The 20,111-nt window shown below is 54.9% G+C and overlaps 2 protein-coding genes across 2 annotated transcripts; both read left to right on the top strand.

Moving 5' to 3' along the window:
* The first annotated feature begins 2,512 nt into the window (after positions 1–2,512).
* AP1M2 (adaptor related protein complex 1 subunit mu 2) lies at positions 2,513–11,678 on the top strand. The gene is given in 13 exon segments (XM_029585409.1): positions 2,513–2,689; positions 4,016–4,172; positions 4,684–4,751; positions 5,481–5,611; positions 5,716–5,816; positions 5,819–5,866; positions 6,951–7,076; positions 7,801–7,943; positions 8,452–8,523; positions 8,904–9,062; positions 9,519–9,644; positions 10,206–10,281; positions 10,840–11,678. Coding segments are annotated over 13 exon segments (1,272 nt in total). The 5' UTR covers positions 2,513–2,647; the 3' UTR covers positions 10,863–11,678.
* A 2,566-nt stretch (positions 11,679–14,244) lies between these two features.
* Positions 14,245–19,397, top strand: CDKN2D (cyclin dependent kinase inhibitor 2D). The gene is given in 4 exon segments (XM_029584546.1): positions 14,245–14,470; positions 18,225–18,391; positions 19,003–19,036; positions 19,039–19,397. Coding segments are annotated over 3 exon segments (534 nt in total). The 5' UTR covers positions 14,245–14,470; positions 18,225–18,250.
* The last annotated feature ends 714 nt before the right edge of the window (positions 19,398–20,111 follow it).

Here is a 20,111-nt window from a genome sequence, read left to right as displayed (position 1 = left end):
TCAATTATTAATAAATGAACTTAAAACAAAGATAAAAATAATGTTTCTTTAAACCAATTAGTCAATAGAATATGCTTATTTATTTTAATTATTTATAAAATCTACTATCCCGGAATTTGCACAGAAAAATGTCCGGTGCGGACACCGATAAAACACACAAAGTAAAACAGAAAATAAAACCACATAGAACAGTAACCAAGCGGGGAGGAGCCAAGATGGCGGCAAGAAGACGGCAAGCTAGCAGCGGCGGCTCGGAGTGCTCGAGAATTCTTCGGTAGTTTATAATTTCTTCCAAGATTAAAATGCCTCCAGAAAGGAAAGGACGCGTGCGGGTGTTTCCCTCAACGCCCCCAACGCTACCTGGGGCAACGAACGATCCCTGAACTTGCCGCAATTTATCCAACCGGGGTGGCTAAAGTCCCCGCTGATGAGACGCCGTCGGGAGAGTCGCCGGCGTCTGGGGAAGCTAGCCTTAGCCATCCCACCCCGTCCCCCCGACCTGCGGAAGCCGGCAGGCACCGGGACTACAATCTCCCTCGACGACCGCGGCATTGGAAACGGGACCGGAGAGATCTGCGAACAAAGCCGGAGGGAACGGAAGCCGCGAGGAGTGGAAGCCGCGAGGAGCGGTCCGGAGACAGCCGAGGAGCCGGGAGGGCTGGAAGCGCTGAGTTACCTCGTGATGAATCTGGGAGGGGGGGGGGGGGCTGATGGCAGAGGAAGACTTCTGGGTGCTCAAGGGGGTTCAGCGGATGAAGGTCCTCCTAAGCTGGTGACTCTTGACTCCCTCTGGGAGCTGGTAGCCTCCCGTGACCCGCGATATCAAGAAGTAACGAGGCCGTTAATTCTTTATCCGGAAAGCTGGATGAGGTTTCCCCGGGAACACGATGTTAAGAATTCATGAAAATACAAATGAGATGTTTGAATTGCAAACGGTGGTAAAGTCGACGCAAAGTATCCGTCATGCTTTAATCCAGGATAAGCAATTTATTGAAAGCGGACTGAGGAGGTAAAATTTAAGAATTTTGAACTTCCCTAGAATAAAATTGGGGCGCAACCTCCGGTAACATTGAGTAAAATATATGTTAGATTACGTTGAGAAGACCAACTGAGCATGTTCCGTCTATAAACAAAGTCTGTGTTTTATTTCCACTTAACAGAAACAGAGAAGGTAATCAGCCACAGTTTGACTGATGCCTTGGGATCCCCTATAGAAATTATATGAAAGAGCGACTTTACCTGGCTTCTTCGGTCACTGAAACGGACGTAAGGTTTGTTAATGAAGCGTTATTTTCAACATATGAGTGAAGGTTTTATGGGGGGGCAACGGATCCAAATTTTTCCGGATTTATGGGAGACAACACAAGAGTGGAGGAGAGCATTTCTTTCTGTGAGGCAGGAGCCTAAATACGATTGGGGCTAAGTTTCTTTTAGACACCCTGTAATGGAGTCGTTACTTATAACAGAGATGTTTATATATTTATGTCCCAGAGCAGCTTAGGGTATTTATAGACTCTATTATTATTATTATTTATATTACTATTATATTACTATTATTATTTATAGACTCTATTATCTAGTATTATCCCGGCTCCTCATTTATCCTCTCCAAATGAGGAGCCGGGATAATACCAGGTATATGATTTATGGGATAATTTCGTACTAGCCTGTTAAGTAATTTCAACTGATATACATTTTCTTATTTTTGACTCCCAAAATATTTTCTCTCTCTCTCCCTCCCTCCCTTTTTTTTTTTTTTTCTTTCTGAAATAAGATTGTGGTCTAAACAATTGAATGTTGATTTCTTGCAAGTATTAATGTTAAAGAAAAATTCTGTTTCAGTTTTCTGAGCAAAGTTATCTTTGTAATTGTATAAAAAGCAATAAAAATAAAATGTAAACCCCCCCCCCCAAAAAAAAAAAAGAACAGTAACCAAGTGAGCCAAATAAATGGGTCTAGCTGAGTGTCGGGCACTACTCCAAGGATCGGCTCTGAACATTGAACCTGTTAGGTTTTGAGTGGCCTGGCCTGGCAGTGGAGTCATGCCCGGGGTCCAATCCCACTGCTGCCACCACTGTGTGGATTTTTTTTTTTGTATTTATTTGTAGGCATTTGACCTTCCTGCTTTTCCAGAAGGTGTGCCCAAAGTGGATTACATAGAGGAAGATGGTACTGAGCACATAATACGCAGAGATATGTACATATGAAGCAGATTGCAAGTGAGCATGGATAAGGAGAGTGTAAGCTCTTCGGGACAGATGTAGGAAAAGGAAAATGTGTCCAGGTGAGGTGCCCTGTACACCAGGGCAGTGCTATAAATGTAAACACTGCAAACCGTTTTGCAGATTCTGGTCTCATGCTCTATTATACTATCACATGCGTTCCCCCAAATAGCACCCGAAGCTCGGTTTGGAGGCTGAGCCTTCTGCCCTTCTTTTTTTTTTTTTTTTTTTGAGTGGGCGGGGTCTCGGAGGCCACGCCCCGCCTCGCTCACCTGGGCGCTGCCCACCTGTGGGCTGGTGACGTCCGGCGAGAGCAGGCAGGAAGGAGGAAGCGCAGGACAAGGACGACAAAACTTCAGACTTGGGCAGAGAGAGAGAGAGAGATCTCCCCCTTCTCTCCTCCAGATAAAAGGGAGGGGGAGGCCATGTCAGCCTCGGCGGTTTTTATTTTAGACCTGAAGGGCAAGGTGAGAAGGTGGGATGGGGATGGGGGGATCTTCTGCCCTGTTGCCCCTGCCTGAGAGATCACTTCCTGCCCCGGGTGCCAGCACGTGGGCTAATTTTCCTCGGGGGGGGGGGCCCTGATGCACCGTGTGGGAGGGTGGCCTGAAAGCTTTTATTATTATTATTATTATTGTTAATAATGAATTTAATGCAATAAGAAGCCTTCCTAGACCGGGGACTGGTCCCCCCGGCCCCTGAGTGTCCAGATCCTGTTTGCACCTGCGATCATTGGGGGGGGGGCATCTCCCCCCTTGCTACAGCAGCCTCTTAGCAGAATAATATGGCCTGTTCTTCCTGTCCTATTGCTGTGCCTGGGCCGCTGTTTCTAGCTGTGCCTGGGCCGCTGTTTCTAGCTGTCCCGGCACCATCAGCAACAAGTACTAAAAGAATGGCAGAATTTTGGGGTTTTTTTTTTTTTCCTTTCTTGTTTTCCAGTCAGGGGCTGGATCCATACGTTTTTATGGGGGGAAAAAAATGTTATTTTGTTTTCTGGCTTTTATATACCTCTACCTATTCTGAGAATTTGGGTGCCGTAGGATGAATGCTTCAGGAGATAACGGGGGGGGGGGGCATGCAAAACAGTGCCAAGAGCACCGTCTAACCCGCAGTCGGATGCCGGTTGCGTAGGCGCGTCCACAGCTCCCTTATGCTATAAAGGGGGGGATTAGCGCCTCCACGAAGCGCGTCCAAACGTGCCGGGGAAACCGATAGTGCGCATCGCGTGCAAACGCAACGTGAACGAGGCTGTTATTCACTACGAATGCAAAAAAAAAAAAAGTGCGTGCGATAGGCACATTTATGCGCTGAGAAATTAAGGCCTGGCGATGTTAAAAGTCGATAAATTCAGCGTCCGTTTTCCCCACACCGGCGGTCGGCCGGGCACACCCGGGCTCCCGCTGTCCAGGAGGCGCCAGGGGCGCGCAACCGACCCTGGCGCCTCCTGGACAGCGCGACCCCTAATTAAAATATTGCAAAGCGCCCCTGTTCCGCGTACAACCCCCCCCCCGGGGACCCCGCTTCTCGGCGTAGTTATAAGGATGCCACCAGACTCGGGGAGGGGGGAGGGGGGTATGGCAACCCCTGCCAGGCTGATCCGGCTCTGGTGCGATCCGCCTTTCCCTGCGCGGTGGGGGACGACGCCTGGGTAAGTTAGCACCCCCCCCCCCCAGTCCAATGGGCAATGCTTTGCTTTTCCTCCTTAATGTAGTCCATGTCGGGGCACTCCCCCCCCCCCCCCCCTCAGCACACCCTGTAACGCAAGCTTCTCCCCCCCCCCCCCCACCCCGCAGGCCCTGATCTCCAGGAATTACAAAGGGGACGTCAGCATGGCGGAGATCGATCACTTCATGCCGCAGCTGATACAGAAGGAGGAAGAGGGGATACTGACGCCCCTCCTGTCGCACGGCAAGGTCCACTTCCTCTGGATCAAGCACAGCAACCTCTACCGTATCCTTTCAAGGGATGGGGGGGGGGAGGGGGCGCACCAGGCCAAGAAGAGAGGCAGGACCCAGCGTGGAGGAGAGGGGGGGGGGGGAGGGCGCGGGAAGAAAATTCCAGGGCGAGGATTCTGCTCCCCGGGGAGGCTGCCGCGGCGGTGTTGGCCCCTCGGGCTACCGGAGCCCGTCGAGGTAGACACCCCCCCCTCCCCCCCTGAACTGGAAACAGGAGGAAAATGCTGGGCCGGAGGGGAAGGGGAAAATGTTTTCTTCCGGGAGGCGAAAAAACCCAGAAACGCCGGCAGGTGGTTGAACGGAAGGGAGAGGAAGGGACCGTGTACGGGGAGCTTTTCGGGATGCGTTGTTGACGGGCGCCATCGCTGTCGCCAGGAGGTGGGATTGCTTCCAGGTGGAGGCGGGCGGGTGCGGCTAGAAACGGGCCAGGGGGTGGTGGCGGTGCTGGTGTTGATGGCGCTAATGCCTTGGCTTGGTTTCGTTTCCTAACCTCACCTCTTTGCCAGTGGTGGCCACCACCAATAAGAACGCCAACGCCTCCCTGGTCTACTCCTTCCTGTACAAGATCGTGGAGGTAAGCAGCCTTCCTCCTCCTCCTCGTCCGGCCGAGATCTGAAAGGGGCGCCCCTATTCTGTCTGTCTCTTGGGCACCCATGGTGCCAGATTTAGGCACACGAGCTACGTAAGATAAAACCCAGAGCCTCAGATTATGAGGGGGCCTCTAGTTACACAAACCCTACCGCATTTCAAGTTTTGCGCATTTTGTGTTGGTAACGCTCTGCAGCCTCTTAAACTCGACGTGGCTCGGGGGGCCTCAGCGTGTGCCTTGATCCAGCAAGCCAAGATGGCGATGCTCTGAACGACAGAACGAATAAACGCTTTAAATTGCAAGGAGATGGTAAAGGTTGGGGTTGGGCTCGTACCCTAGCGAGAACATGTCCAGCATTTTCTTTTTAAATGTTTTTTTGGTTAATGCTTGCTGGGGAAGGGGGTGGGTGGGTTTCTGGGTACCACTGTGTGCTGGATCATTGGGGGGGTGGGCTGAGCTGGACCCTGCTTTCTCCACCCCCCCTCCCCCCACGGTATCTGTGGACTTGATGGTCCTAGAGTCTCCATAAAAAGCGGGATCGACGGGTTTGAAGGTGCAATGGGCGGGAAGACCGGGACTGGCTCAGCCCATTTCCAGCTTGTGGCCTCCCCACTTCCCTGGCGTGCGGGGGAAGGCGCTCGGAGGCCGCTGAACGAGGCAACGCAAGAGGAAATCCCAATCTGAGAGGTCTGGCAATGTTGGCCCATCCTGCAGGTTTTCACGGAGTACTTCAAGGAGCTGGAGGAAGAGAGCATCCGCGACAACTTTGTCGTGGTCTACGAGCTGCTGGACGAGCTCATGGACTTTGGGTTCCCGCAGACGACGGACAGTAAGATCCTGCAGGAGTGAGTGTCTCATTGGGGAGCTGGGCGTGGGTGATTCGTGAGAGCGGTTCCTCGCCTCAACCTTGTCCCGTTTTTTGTTTTTTTTTCTCTCTCGTGCGGCGAAGGTACATCACCCAGCAAGGGAACAAGCTGGAGATCGCAAAGTCCCGCGTGCCCCAGACGGTCACCAACGCCGTGTCCTGGAGGTCGGAGGGGCTGAAGTACAAGAAAACGAGGTCTTCATTGACGTCATCGAATCGGTCAATCTGCTGGTGAGTCCGGCCAGGCCCCGGTCGTTCCGGCCCGCAGTCCCGGCCGCGGAGCTTAGGGGTCTGTGGAGGGTCTGAAAGCTCGGGCTGCGCTCCCCAGTTGTCGGTCGTGCGTAGTGTAAGGGGAGGGGAGGGGAGAGCCGCGCCCTGGTGGTCCCGCCCTCCGCAGTGGTTCAGGCCGCAGCGCGCCGCGGTGCTGGTGGAGAGCGAGAACAGAACTGTTTTGCCGAGTGAGCAAGGGACCTGGGTCCTGCTGAGTGCTGCTATTTCAAATTGTTCAGCACCTCCCAGTTTTGTTTTGTTGTTTTTATTTTTTTTGCTTGTTTTGTTTTGTTTTATTTTATTTTATATTTTGCTAGAGTTTCCCGATGGCTCCAGATCATTAGGGCGAGACTCAGCCGGTCCTGGGTCTGCCTTCAATGCGTCTCTGGGACAGTTAATTCTAATTTGGTGTTAGACACCGCCAGGAACTACAACTCTGAGATACAATTGTGGGAGGGGTGGCTCAACCTGTCCCTGTCGACCTGCGGTCATTTGGTCACCTTCTCTGTAGACCATTGGCAGGGGGAGGTGGGGGGGGCACTTTGATCGAGTCCTGTTTTTATAACCTGGTATTTCTGGGAACTGGAGTCCTGCTTTTCCACCTGGTACTAAAGGCAGCACTACAGATCCCAGAATCCTTTGAGTTGGTAGAAGAAAAACCCAGGACCTGCCCACGTTTATATGGCCTTGTGGCTTGAGTGGGAGTCGGTGGCTCTGTTGCCGGCGTGGTATTGTGGTTTGGGATAGAAAAGAGATTTTCGGATACCTCAGAGGTATAAATCGGGCGCGAGGAACGAACCCTTTCCGTGACAGGAGGTCATGACGTGAGGCTCCAGGGGGGTGGGTGGGGGGGTTAGGACGGGATGGGCGGGTGCATGGAATATCCTGCCAGGAGAAGGGTCCCTGGAGGCGAGGAAGAGAGGGGGAAAACGCGTCTGGAATGAAATTTACCCCCCCCCCCCCCGTCCTCACCTGCCTCCAGATTTCACGCGCGGCGGCAGCCACCGTGTCCCGGGATCTAAACGCGCTGCCTCCCCTTGCGCCCGCAGGTCACGCCAACGGGAGCGTCCTGCTGAGCGAGATCGTGGGCAGCATCAAGCTGAAGGTCTTCCTGTCCGGGATGCCAGAACTGCGGCTGGGGCTGAACGACAGGGTGCTTTTTGAGCTGACCGGGCGTAAGTGTGCTCCCTGGAGAGAGAGGTCATTCTGCTGGGGGGGAGGAGGAGTGGCAGCTTCCCTCGACCCCCCCCCCCCCCCGGGGCTTCTGCAGCGTCGGGGGGGTCCTTGCACTTGGAGGAAAGATTGAGCGTCCGATATCTACAGATGAGGGCGATTCAAAGGTCTTGACCTCTGCGCAGCAGCTCCCTCCGGGGAAGCTGGCAGGGCTTCGGCGCTAGGAGCTCTTATACGGGGAAACTGGTCGGGCTAAAGAAATCTGAAATTTACACAGACTCGGGGGGGGGGGGGGGGGGAAGGGAGGGGAAGAGGGTGATCGCAGTGAAGGAGGAAGTAGAACATAGGTAAGAGTTTAAGCGACCGCCGCCCCTCTAAAGTAGGTAAGGGACGTTAGTAGCGCCGAAAGCTTGCGTCTTTTTAAAAAAAATTAACGATCTCTTAAAAAGGGCCTTCGCCGGAGAGCTTTGTCGGTTTTAGACTCCGTCACATCACTATCGCCGCCCCCGAGGCCCAGGTGAGAAAAAGGAAAGCAAACGGAATCCCCGGCGTCCGGGTTTTTTTTTGGGGGGGGGGGGGGGGGTTTTCCCAGCTCCAAAATAGAAAAGCGTTTGTGTGGGGGGAGTGCATTAAAGCACCGGGGGAGGGGATGCCCCCCCGGCTGACAAGCGAGACTCCCCCCCCCCCACAACCATCCCCACTCCCCAGGTCCTTTCTCTCTTGCAGGCAACAAGAACAAGTCTGTGGAGCTGGAGGACGTGAAGTTTCACCAGTGCGTGCGGCTCTCCCGCTTCGAGAACGACCGCACCATCTCCTTCATCCCGCCCGACGGAGACTCGGAGCTGATGTCCTACCGCCTGAACACTCACGTAAGGGGGACGCCCTCGGGTTCCCACGGCGGCAGGGTGGTTCGGCACTTATTTACCGCGCTCCCGTACCGCTTATCGTAAATCTTAAACGGTTTCCGTCTTTACTTACCGTTACAGCGGTGTTTTGGACAGGAAGCTGACGATGCCACTCTTACAGCCGGGGTGGCGGGGGTGTGTGTTTGCGCAGAGTGCCTGCGTCCTGAGGCGTTGCAAGGCGTGGGCAAGAAAGTCAGCGGCCCTGGGCACCCATCCAAAGAAGCCACCTTTAGTGCGTGAGACTGTGAGCACCGCGAGCCTGCAAAAAAAACCACCCTTGCCCGGTCGAAGCACCTCGCTTCCTAAGCTCGGGCGCCCTGCTGCGCTCAGCAAGACATCAGACGGGGCCGTTTTATCGTTCCCACGTCCCCTCCCACAATTCTCTGTGCGAGGCCGTGGATGTGTCGTGCCTCCGGTGACCTCTTCTGTCTTGTTCCCTCTTTCTCCTCCCCTCCCCCCCCCCCCCAATCAGGTGAAGCCGCTCATTTGGATAGAGTCTGTCATCGAGAGGTTTTCCCACAGCCGGGTGGAGATCATGGTCAAGGTAAAAGCGCCGTCGTCGGCACCGGTTAGAGGTTGGGTGACGTCGGCGAGGGCGTCCGAGCCGGCGCCGACCAGTCGGAACCCAGCGCGGGAACTCCAGAGCCGCGCCTGCTCCCGGCAGAGGAGTCTGGGAGGGGGGGGGGGTGGTTTGGGGGGACTCGCCCAGAGCTCTCCCGCCCGTCGCCGCGTGGGAAGGCTGTGCGTGCAGGCTCGACGTTTCCGCTCGACGTTTCCGCCCGGCGCAGCCGCTGTCCTGGGTGGGGGGGGTGAGGAGCGCGGCTTCCAGGATTTCGGAGGGGAACGGTCAGGCAGGTCTTGAGTGATTTTAAATAGAACGAAGGCGCTCGTTCGAAAACGTTTTCTCTTTTTTTTTTGCCTAAGGCGAAAGGTCAGTTCAAAAAGCAGTCGGTTGCCAATAATGTGGAGATCTCCGTGCCGGTCCCCAGCGACGTGGACTCTCCGAAGTTTAAAACCAGCGTCGGGAGCGCTAAGTACATTCCGGAGAAGAACGTGGTGATGTGGACCATCAAGTCCTTCCCGGTGAGCGCCTGGTCCGTGGCTTCCCTGCTTCTCGCCGCTCTTACCTTAGGCGTAGCTGGGAGAGACGAGGGAGGGGGGGCCGGTGATGAGACGTCAGCGTGGCAAAGCTCGAGACCCCCGATTCCAGTCTCCCTCTCAAGCGAGGTGGCTTGATCTCCCCTTGGCTCAGACAGAAGAGTGTAAGCTCTCCGGGGAAGGAACACCGTAGCTGTATAAATTTAGCTATAGAAAGGCTAAGCACCGGTTCTTTCTTCCTGTGTCCTCCCCACTCCTGCCTCTCCTCCTCTCCTCGCTGTCCTCTTCCTGCCGGGCGGGACGTTGGATGGTTTTTTTTTTTGCTGCGGTCTAGATTCTGGGTTCCGGAGTCATTTCCCCCGCCGGGTATCCCCAGCGCTCCGGCGCCGCGCGCCAGCGTCCTAACACACCTCTCTCTCTCTCTCTGCGTCTGGCTCGCAGGGTGGCAAGGAATACCTGATGAGGGCTCACTTTGGCCTCCCCAGCGTGGAGAACGAGGAGCTGGAAGGAAGACCCCCCATCTCCGTGAAGTTTGAGATCCCGTACTTTACCGTCTCGGGAATCCAGGTGAGGGGGGGGGGAGTGGTCGGGCTGCAGGTGAGGCGCTTCACGGAGGCGAGGAAGCCTCTGGCATGATCGGAGGGGGGGGGGGAGAGATGTGTCCCACCGAACTCACGAGGGGGGGGAGGGGCAGAAATGAAACGAACTGCCGAGACGAGTCGAGACTTTCTTTTGCAGATTTTGATTCGTGCGGGGAGAGCATTCGGAGGAGGCCTCCCGTAGGCCATTAAGGGAGCGAGGAGGGGGGGGGGGGGCGCAGGCAGGAGACTGCAGCAGGGGGGGGTCCGGCGTCCGGATTCCAGTCCCACCACTGCCTCCAGTCACGTTGACATGAATGAAACCGCTTAATCTGCCAGACAATCTCTCTCTGTTTAGGAGGCGGGGGCCGATCGTCTAATACACTCATTCTGTGTCCGGACGGGGGCTCCCAGTACAGTATTGCAGTTAGCTTGGCTCGGACAGGGGCGGTGGTGGTGGTGACTTAAGGGAGCTGGTGCGTCTCTCTCTCTCTCTCTCATGGTGGACTAGGTGGACGCTTGACCCTGCCTCACGCTTGTGCCTGTCTAGGTCCGATACATGAAGATTATTGAGAAGAGCGGGTACCAGGCCCTGCCGTGGGTCAGGTACATCACCCAGAGCGGGGGTAAGTCACTCTTTGGTGGGGGTGGAAGGGTGGGCAGGTGGAGGGGGGGGGAGTGGGGTGGGTAAGAGCTGTCGGGTGATCCCAGGTGTAAGCCAGCGACAGCGTAAGCTCCCTCCCTTCTCGTGTTCGCTGCGGGGCGGTGTATACGTGTCGGTGATAGGGGGGGGGGGGGGGCGATCGTACCGTGGCCTGCGTGATTCTGCTATCTGGGAACCGAAGGGAAGGCGTTCCCCCGGGGGTGGGGGGCACCGCGAGTTAGCTCAGGAGAGGAAAACCAGCGCTTGTAGATTTTTCCATTTTCAACTCTGCCTGCGTTTGCTGTGGGGGGGAATGAAAAATAAATTGTTTATATAAATTGTCCACGGGTGAAATGCACCCAGGGACTTTGTCCCGAAATGCAGTTTGAAAATGACTTCCCTCCCCCTCCCCCACAGTTAGGATACAGGGGAGGAGGGGGGTGGGGGACGCTAGCCGGGGGGGGGGCGCGGCGACTCACGGAACGCGTCCACCTGTCCTCACCCGTTTTAAAAAAAATTTTCTCCTCTCCTTCTGTTCCAGATTATCAGCTGCGAGCAAACTAACCGGGGCCTTCCCCCCTCTCTACCAACCTCCTCCACCCCCCCCAAGGGGAACCGAAGTCTCTGCTTCGAGGATGAAGGCAGATAACAAAAGTGGGGGGAGAAACCCCCCCCTCCCCGGCCTATGTATTTCGGACTTCTGTGGTTTATTTTTTTTTTCGTGTGTGTGTGTGTGTGTGTGTGTGTGTGTGGGGGGGGGGGGGTTGTATGCTCTTACAGCGCGTGGCATTGATGAGGGGCACGGCGAGGTTACAAGAGACGATCACTGGGGGTGGGGGGGTAAGAAGGTGGCCCCCCCTGCACATGCTGCTCTATAAATGAATCCGATCGCTGCGACGCAGCTGCGTCCTTAAACCGGTGTCTCTGTGTGCACTTACAAAAATACCCCCCCCCCCATCACTCCGGTGCGGGGGTACCAGGGAGAGAGAAGGGAGCTTATCTCATGCACATGGGGGGGGGGCCTTTGGGACAAACTGCGTCCACCAACTCCCCTCACCCGCAGACCTACAAAGGGACAAGACGGGGGGGGGGGGGGGAGGAAAAGCGCAGCCACTTCCGCGCTGATTTACCAAAAAAAAAAAAGAAGAAAAGCTGAAAGACGGCAGAGAACCTGGTGCGGTCCTTTCGCGTGGACTGGAAATCACGGAGTGACCTCGTGGGAGAAAAGCCCATTAAAGCAAAAAAATAAAAATAATTTTCCTGTAAACCGGAAAGCAGATTGTAATCGCTTTTTTTTTTTTTTAAGAGACTGATCCGTTATCACCGCGAAAATCTTTTTACCACCTGGAAAGCGGAAATAAAGCCTTTATCGTTCCCGCAGGCGAGAGAGTTGTATCTTTTATTTATCCGGGGAGGTGTGTGTGTGCCGTACGATTGCCTGGGAGGGACGGATCTAGCAGCTGGATTCCAGAGCTTAATTGTGCGTTGAGTAAAAAATAACTTTCTCCGATTAGTCTTAAATGTGCTACTTGCTAACTTCATGGAGTGCCCCCTAGTCTTTCTACTATCCGAAAGAGTAAATAACCGATTCACATCTACCCGTTCTAGACCTCTCATGATTTTAAACACCTCTATCATATCCCCCCTCAGTCGTCTCTTCTCCAAGCTGAAAAGTCTTAACCTCTTTAGTCTTTCCTCATAGGGGAGTTGTTCCATCCCCTTTATCATTTTGGTAGCCTCTCTGTACCTTCTCCATCACAATTATATCTTTTTTGAGATGTGGCGACCAGAATTGTACACAGTATTCAAGGTGCAGTCTCACCATGGAGCGATACAGAGGCATTATGACATTTTCTGTTTTATTCACCATTCCCTTCCTAATAATTCCTAACATTATTTGCCTTTTTGACCTCCATAGTACACAATTTAAATGTATTATCCACTATGACGCCAAGATCTCTTTCCTGGGTTGTAGCACCTAATATAGAACCTAACATTGTGTAACTATAGCATGGGTTATTTTTCCCTATATGCATCACCTTGCACTTATCCACATTAAATTTCATCTGCCATTTGGATGCCCAATCTTCCAGTCTCACAAGGTTCTCCTGCAATTTATCACAATCTGCTTGTGATTTAACTACTCTGAACAATTTTGTATCATCTGTAAATTTGATAACCTCACTCGTCGTATTTCTTTCCAGATCGTTTATAAATATATTGAACAGTAAGGGTCCCAGTACAGATCCCTGAGGCACTCCACTGTCCACTCCCTTCCACTGAGAAAATTGATTTAAAACATGGTGGCCTGTGAAGGGGAAGAGTGGACGTTTAATTCGTTCACAAGCTCAGCTGCTGCTACGTGGAAGATGGGTAGTTGCACGTTAATTTAAACAAGAAAAAAAAAAGCAGAGATTTGCTGAAGTAATCCCACGCAGATCTGGTGCTGTAATTACAAATCATACACTTTTTTTTTTTTTTAAGAGTTGCGTGTGTTTGTGGGGGTTTTTTTGCTACTGTATCTACAGAGGCCCAGGCAGCTGTAACATTGTTTAGTGGCACTGTTGTGTTTTTGTGGGGGGTTTTTTTGTGAGAGCAGTGGTGCAAAATTCCTGCCAGATCCCCCTTTCTCGTGCCTTGGAGCTGGGTGTGGGCGGTGCATGAGGGCGATGGCCCCCCCCCCCCAGCTCCCCTTTTCCCACCCTTCAAAAATAAATAAAAATTTAAAAAAAAAAGGACGAAAGTCCAACATATTTTTTCCTCTCCAGCTGGAGTCAGTTTTTTTAAAAGAGTTTAGGAGATTAATTTTGGGAGGTGGGCACCTAAATTGACCCCTTTTAAAAAAAATCGACCAGAGCTGAGAGACCCCTGTGTGTCTTGGGGGGGGGGGGGGGGGGGTTTTAAGGTGCTTGGGCACTGATTTTCAGGCCTAGGCATCCGCTGTTGGCTCCGCAATGGAGGCAGGTGAACCGCAGGCCCAAATGTACACCTCTGAGTTTAAGGAGCTCAAATTTAGGGCAATTTTCAGCCGAAAATTCAGAAGCCTAAACGAAGTCCTTGAGTTTTTGAAAAATAACCTTCCACCCCATTATTGGGCATGGACGTTTGTGTGTGTGTGTGGGGATACCCTTCTGACATTTTGAAATTATGAACGTTTCCCTGGTCAATGAGGCCTGGCGGAGGCCTCATTGGGCGTCGCGGCCCTGGCCTAGGCCCGGTCCCTTTGCGGGTAGCAGTGAAATTATTGGGCGTTAGGGGGGTGTGGGGCTGTACACAAACCCCAGCATAGGAGCTAACTTGGGGGGGGAGCATGCCAAACTCAACATCAATGACCGCTGCCCCCCCCCCCCCGGGGTAACAAGGAATTTGAAAATACTGGGAGTGCTGAAGCATCCACTGTGCGGGCACCTATGGACCCAGCTAGAAGCATGGAGGGGCAGGAAAATATGGATAGTTACTTTGTTTTTTTTTTTAATCTATTCATTTTTTTAAAGGGCTTTGTGAGGTCTCATTTTAAATGAAATTGCTCCCTCTGCTCAAGCTCTGGGTAGCAATCATTGACTGTTGGCCGATCCCCCCTCACTGAATCTCACTGGAAGTGAGAGCATAGTCCCCTTTTTAAGCTTCTAAAGCGTTTCCCCGCAGCTAGAGAAAGAGAGCGCTTGAGCTGCCAGAGACAAAATGGCGTCGTCACCTCTGCCGCCTTCCCGCCTAAATTATTATTTAAAAAAAAAAAAAAAAAAAATATATATATATATATATATATAAATGGTCTCCGGCTCGCTCTCTACCATTGGCTACCGCCGCCGCCAATGAGAACGCGAGGTTTTGCCTCAGCTTCATCTGCCTCCTCCCTCTCAGCCGCCCCCAAACTCTGCTTTTTAAAAGCCCATAGAGATTCCTCCGATTGGCTGAAGGTGGGGGTGTCGTCTTCGACCCCGCAGCCAATCGGCCGTCGGCTACGCGACGGGAGATACTAAGTATCGCCTTCGTAAAATAACAAAAAAACAAGAACGGAGCGCGCGAGGGGGGGGACGTGAGCCGGCTCGGCGCGCGCGGCTGTCAGTTGTGGAAGCGAGAGGAGCCGGGCGCACGCAGCCGACTTTGAGCTCGCGAGCGGCTGCCCCTGCACCGTCCGTCACCGGCGCGCGCTGCGCACAGGTGGGGGAAAGGTGGGGAAGGAGGGGGCGCGGGGCGGGGCGTGGTGGAAGCGGGAGCGCGCGCGGCTGTCAGTGTAAGAAGGGGTGGGGGGAGAGGCTGCACCGGCGGCTGTTTCAGCACGGGATCCCCTTTCCCATGTATACACCCACCGGGACCTTCCCCCCCCCTCCCCCGATCCCTTTCCATACATTCACCCGGGACCTTTCCCTCCTCCTTCCCCACATACACACCAGGAGCCCTTCCCACCCTCATCCTATATACACCCACCGGGTCCTTTCCCCTCCCCTGACCCCTCCCTACCCTCATCCTATATACACCCACCGGGACCTTTCCCCTCTCCTGACCCCCTCCCTACCCTCATCCTATATACACCCACCGGGACCTTTCCCCTCCCCTGACCCCTCCCTACCCTCATCCTATATACACCCACCGGGACCTTTCCCCTCCCCTGACCCCTCCCTACCCTCATCCTATATACACCCACCGGGAACTTTCCCTTCCCACCCTCATCCTATATACACCCACCGGGACCTTTCCCCTCCCCTGACCCCTTCCCACCCTCATCCTATATACACCCACCGGGACCTTTCCCTCCCCTGACCCCTTCCCATCCTCATCCTATATACACCCACCGGGACCTTTCCCTTCCCACCCTCATCTATATACACCCACCGGGACCTTCCCTGACCCCTTCCCATCCTCATCCTATATACACCCACCGGGACTTTTCCCTGACCCCTTCCCACCTCATCCATATACACCCACCGGGACCTTTCCCTTCCCACCCTCATCCTATATACACCCACCGGGACCTTTCCCTTCCCACCCTCATCCTAAATACACCCACCGGGACCTTTCCCTTCCCCTGACCCCTTCCCACCCTCATCCTATATACACCCACCGGGACCTTTCCCTTCCCACCCTCATCCTATATACACCCACCGGGACCTTTCCCTTCCCACCCTCATCCTATATACAACCCACCGGGACCTTTCCCTTCCCTGACCCCTTCCCACCCTCATCCTATATACACCCACCGGGACCTTTCCCTCCCCTGACCCCTTCCCACCCTCATCCTATATACACCCACCGGGACCTTTCCCCTGACCCCTTCCCACCCTCATCCCTATATACACCCACCGGGACCTTTCCCTTCCCACCCTCATCCTATATACACCCACCGGGACCTTCCCCTGACCCCTTCCCATCCTCATCCTATATACACCCACCGGACCTTTCCCTGACCCCTTCCCACCCTATCCTATATACACCCACCGGGACCTTTCCCCCCCCCTGACCCCTCCCTACCCTCATCCTATATACACCCACCGGGACCTTTCCCTCCCCTCGACCCCCTTCCCACCCCTCATCCTATATAACACCCACCGGGACCTTTCCCCTTCCCACCCTCATCCTATATACACCACCGGGCCCTTCCCTGACCCCTTCCCACCCTTATCCTATATACACCCACCGGGACCTTTCCCCTCCCCTGACCCCTTCCCACCCTCATCCTATATACACCCACCAGGACCTTTCCCTTCCCCCTTCCCACCCTCATCCTATATACACCCACCGGGACCTTTCCTCCCCTGACCCCTTCCCTCCCTCATCCTATATACACCCACCAGGACCTTTCCCTTCCCCTGACCCCTTCCCACCCTCATCCTATATACACCCACCGGGACCTTTCCCCTCCCCTGACCCCTTCCCTCCCTCATCCTATATACACCCCCGGGACCTTTCCCCTCCCCTGACCCCTCCCTACCCTCATCCTATATACACCCACCGGGACCTTTCCCTCCCCTGACCCCTTCCCACCCTCATCCTATATACACCCACCGGGACCTTTCCCCTCCCCTGACCCCTCCCTACCCTCATCCTATATACACCCCACCGGGACCTTTCCCTCCCCTGACCCCTCCCTACCCTCATCCTATATACACCCACCGGGACCTTTCCCCCTCCCCTGACCCCTTCCCACCCTCATCCTATATACACCCACCGGGACCTTTCCCCTCCCCTGACCCCTTCCCTACCCTCATCCTATATACACCCACCGGGAAACTTTCCCTTCCCACCCCTCATCCTATATAACCCACCGGGGACCTTTCCCCTCCCCTGACCCCTTCCCACCCTCATCCTATATACACCCACCAGGACCTTTCCCTTCCCCTTCCCACCCTCATCCATATACACCCACCGGGACCTTTCCCTCCCCTGACCCCTTCCCTCCCTCATCCTATATACACCCACCAGGACCTTTCCCTTCCCCTGACCCCTTCCCACCCTCATCCTATATACACCCACCGGGACCTTTCCCTCCCCTGACCCCTTCCCTCCCTCATCCTATATACACCCACCGGGACCTTTCCCCTCCCCTGACCCCTCCCTACCCTCATCCTATATACACCCACCGGGAACCCTTTCCCTCCCCTGACCCCTTCCCACCCTCATCCTATATACACCCACCGGGACCTTTCCCCTCCCCTGACCCCTCCCTACCCTCATCCTATATACACCCACCGGGACCCTTTCCCTCCCCTGACCCCTCCCTACCCTCATCCTATATACACCCACCGGGACCTTTCCCCTCCCCTCGACCCCTTCCCACCCTCATCCTATATACACCCACCGGGACCTTTCCACTCCCCATGACCCCTTCCCACCCTAATCCTATATCCACCCACCGGGACCCCTTTCCCTTCCCACCCTATCCTATACTACACCCACCGGGACCTTTCCCTTCCCACGCTCATCCTATATACACCCACCGGGACCTTTCCCCTCCCCCTGACCCCTCCCTACCCTCATCCTATATACACCCACCGGGACCTTTCCCCCCCCCTGACCCCTTCCCACCCTATCCTATATACACCCACCGGGACCTTTCCCCCCCCCTGCACCCCCTCACTCACCCCCTCCTCCCCTATATACACCCACCGGGCCCTTTCCCTCCCCTGACCCCTTCCCACCCTCATCCTATATACACCCACCGGGACCTTTCCCTCTCCCCCTGACCCCCCTCCCACCCTCATCCTATATTCACCCCCCGGGACCTTTCCCCTCCCCTGACCCCTTCCCACCCTCATCCTATATACACCCACTGGGACCTTCCTACTCACCTCTATATACACACCAGGACCCCTCCTCAGCTTCCTGAGACCTCTTCAACCCCAACCCTACATTCACAACAACACATCAAAGACCCCCCCCCCCCCCGATAATTTTACAGACAGATTTTAGATAAACTTTATTGGCATTAGAATTGTATATACGCTGCACAACACCAGCCCCCCCCCCCCCACACACACACATCCTGTCACCCTACGCTCACACCCACTGAGCCCCCCAACCTATGCACACACATCCCAAAACCCTCTCCCAGGCTATACTGACCCAGACATCCTCTTCTAATCCTACTCATCCCGCCTCCCCGCAGTCTTCTCGCCACTAAACTGCGTATCTTCTGACCTTTGTGTGCAAGATGGTGTTCCCGGGGGGGGGGGGGGGGGGAAAACGCACCCAGCCCGTCGGGTTTCCAGGATGCCCGCCATGAACGGGCACGAGACAGATCTGCGGGCCCTACCTGCGTTGTGTGCACGGCCCGTCTCATGCCTGTGCATGGTGGACATCCTGAAAACCTGCCTGGCTTTTGGGGAGCGTCGGTGTCCCCGGGGACTGAGGGTCACCTAACTTCACGTCTTGGGTTCGGGCTAACGCTGGCCTGGCTGGGTCTCTTTCTGTCTCTCTCTCTGCTTTCAGTGAGACTCCCAGGCCCGGGGTCCCCCATGCTGCTGGAGGAGGTCGGCGACGGGGACCGGCTGACCCGAGCCGCCGCCCGGGGGGACCTGCCCGAAGTCCGGCGGCTCCTGCAGCAGGAGCTGGTGCACCCGGACTGCCACAACCGCTTTGGGAAAACGGCCCTGCAGGTGAGCGGCCGGCGCCGAGAGATTGACCTCGGTTTCACAGAAGTGGCCCTGAGGGGCCGTACCCGCTGGGTGCAAAAAAAAAGACAAAGGCAAGCAGCGATGAAATGAAAGGCTCTGCCGGAGAGTTAAGCTCCCTCCTGCTGCAAAGTGAGCTCTGGATTTGTCAGTGGTGCCAGGGTGGCCTGGGTGATGGGAGACAGGGGGCGCGGGGGGGAGTAATTTTTAAATCATAAGAGCTTGCATGGGTGGGAAGCTTCTGTCGCATCCTGGATCGAGTTGTCATGGTGGAGGGTAAAAGCAAATCTTCAGAATAGTCCAGGATCCTGGGATGTCTCCCCTGCTAAGGTTTTGGAGTCTGGACTGTCCTCCCGGCCTGACCCCATGACCCTTGTCACTCCTTTGCACTTCCTTTCCTCTCAAACGTTTGCAAAGTGCCATCAATTATTTTTTTTTTTTTTTGCTCCGTCTTGTCACAGGAGCTGTCCAGGCTACGGTGCTGAAAGGCAGTGAAAACGCACTTTTTAATACAACCCCCCCACCGTTTACTGCAAGATTCTTCGTGCGTTAACTCGGGGTTACATGGGTTTCACCTTCTCCCTTTCCCTCCTTAGGTCATGATGTTCGGCAGCACGCCCGTCGCCCAGGAGCTCTCAAGCAGGGCGCCTGCGCCAACGTGCAGGACCCCGGCTGCGGCACCACGCCGGCCCACGACGCGGCCCGGACGGGCTTTCCTGGCCACCCTGCGGCTGCTGGTGGAGCACGGGCGGACGTCAACTCGCCGGACGGCGCCGGCTGCCTGCCCATCACCTCCGCCGTTGGCTCCACTCCGATTTTTGCTGCTTCCCTTTCCCCCAGGTCCGACCTGCGGCACCTGCCTCCTGACTGCCTCCTGGCCCCCTCGACGCCGGCATGGTGGCCATCTTGGAAGGCGCCGGACGTAACGCCTGGGATTTCCGGGGTGGCGGTGGGAGCTCGGTGCTGCGGCCTGGTGAATGCAGGTGGCTAAGGCGCATCGCACGTTCCGATGTGCAAAGTTTATTATATTTAAACCGTTCCCTTCGCCATGTGTTTATCGTCGGCAGGAGGCCGCTGGCCTGCCGGAGAATGACGACGACGACGACGATGATGATATATAAGGCGGAGGGAACGGGTCCTTCATTAAAAAGTTAAGTTATTGGTGATCTTAGGTTAACAGATGTACGCAAAAAAAATTAATTCTGAGCAGGACTGTTTTTTGTTCGTAAGTGTCTGGTTCTCATTAAGTTGTCTTCGGTGGGACTTTAAAAAAAAAAAAAAAATAAAAGCTTAACCGTTTTTTTGTTTTGGTTGAGTTAAAAGAGATGCAGCCTGACGTTCCTGGCGTCCCCTTGCACCCAGCCCCCCCCGCCGGATTATGAATTATTTCAGATCTCTTGATGGGTATTACCGCCGGTGCTAGCTACCCCCCCTTTCCACCTGCTTCCCTGGGTGACCTCGTCTCGGTCCTCTCTCGAAGGCGCCTGCCGCCTCCCGGAAACGGGGTTGGAGGGGAGGGGGGGCGGGTAAAGTTTTCCCCCCTTCCTTCACGCACTTTTGTAATCTGCAGCCGAAACCAAAGGGGCAGATCCGCTGGTACCCCCCCCGGGGGGGTGGATATTATATTTTGAAAGCGAGCCACCTCGGTTCGGTCCTCTATTTATTTTCCCCTGTGGCGGTCCGGGTCGCGCTGGGTTAAGGATCA

The sequence above is a fragment of the Rhinatrema bivittatum genome, chromosome 19 (genome assembly GCF_901001135.1).
Source record: "Rhinatrema bivittatum chromosome 19, aRhiBiv1.1, whole genome shotgun sequence".
NCBI lineage: Eukaryota > Metazoa > Chordata > Amphibia > Gymnophiona > Rhinatrematidae > Rhinatrema > Rhinatrema bivittatum.
The sequence above is the reverse complement of the archived record's forward strand: the minus strand, read 5'-3'. Positions and strand labels throughout refer to the sequence as shown.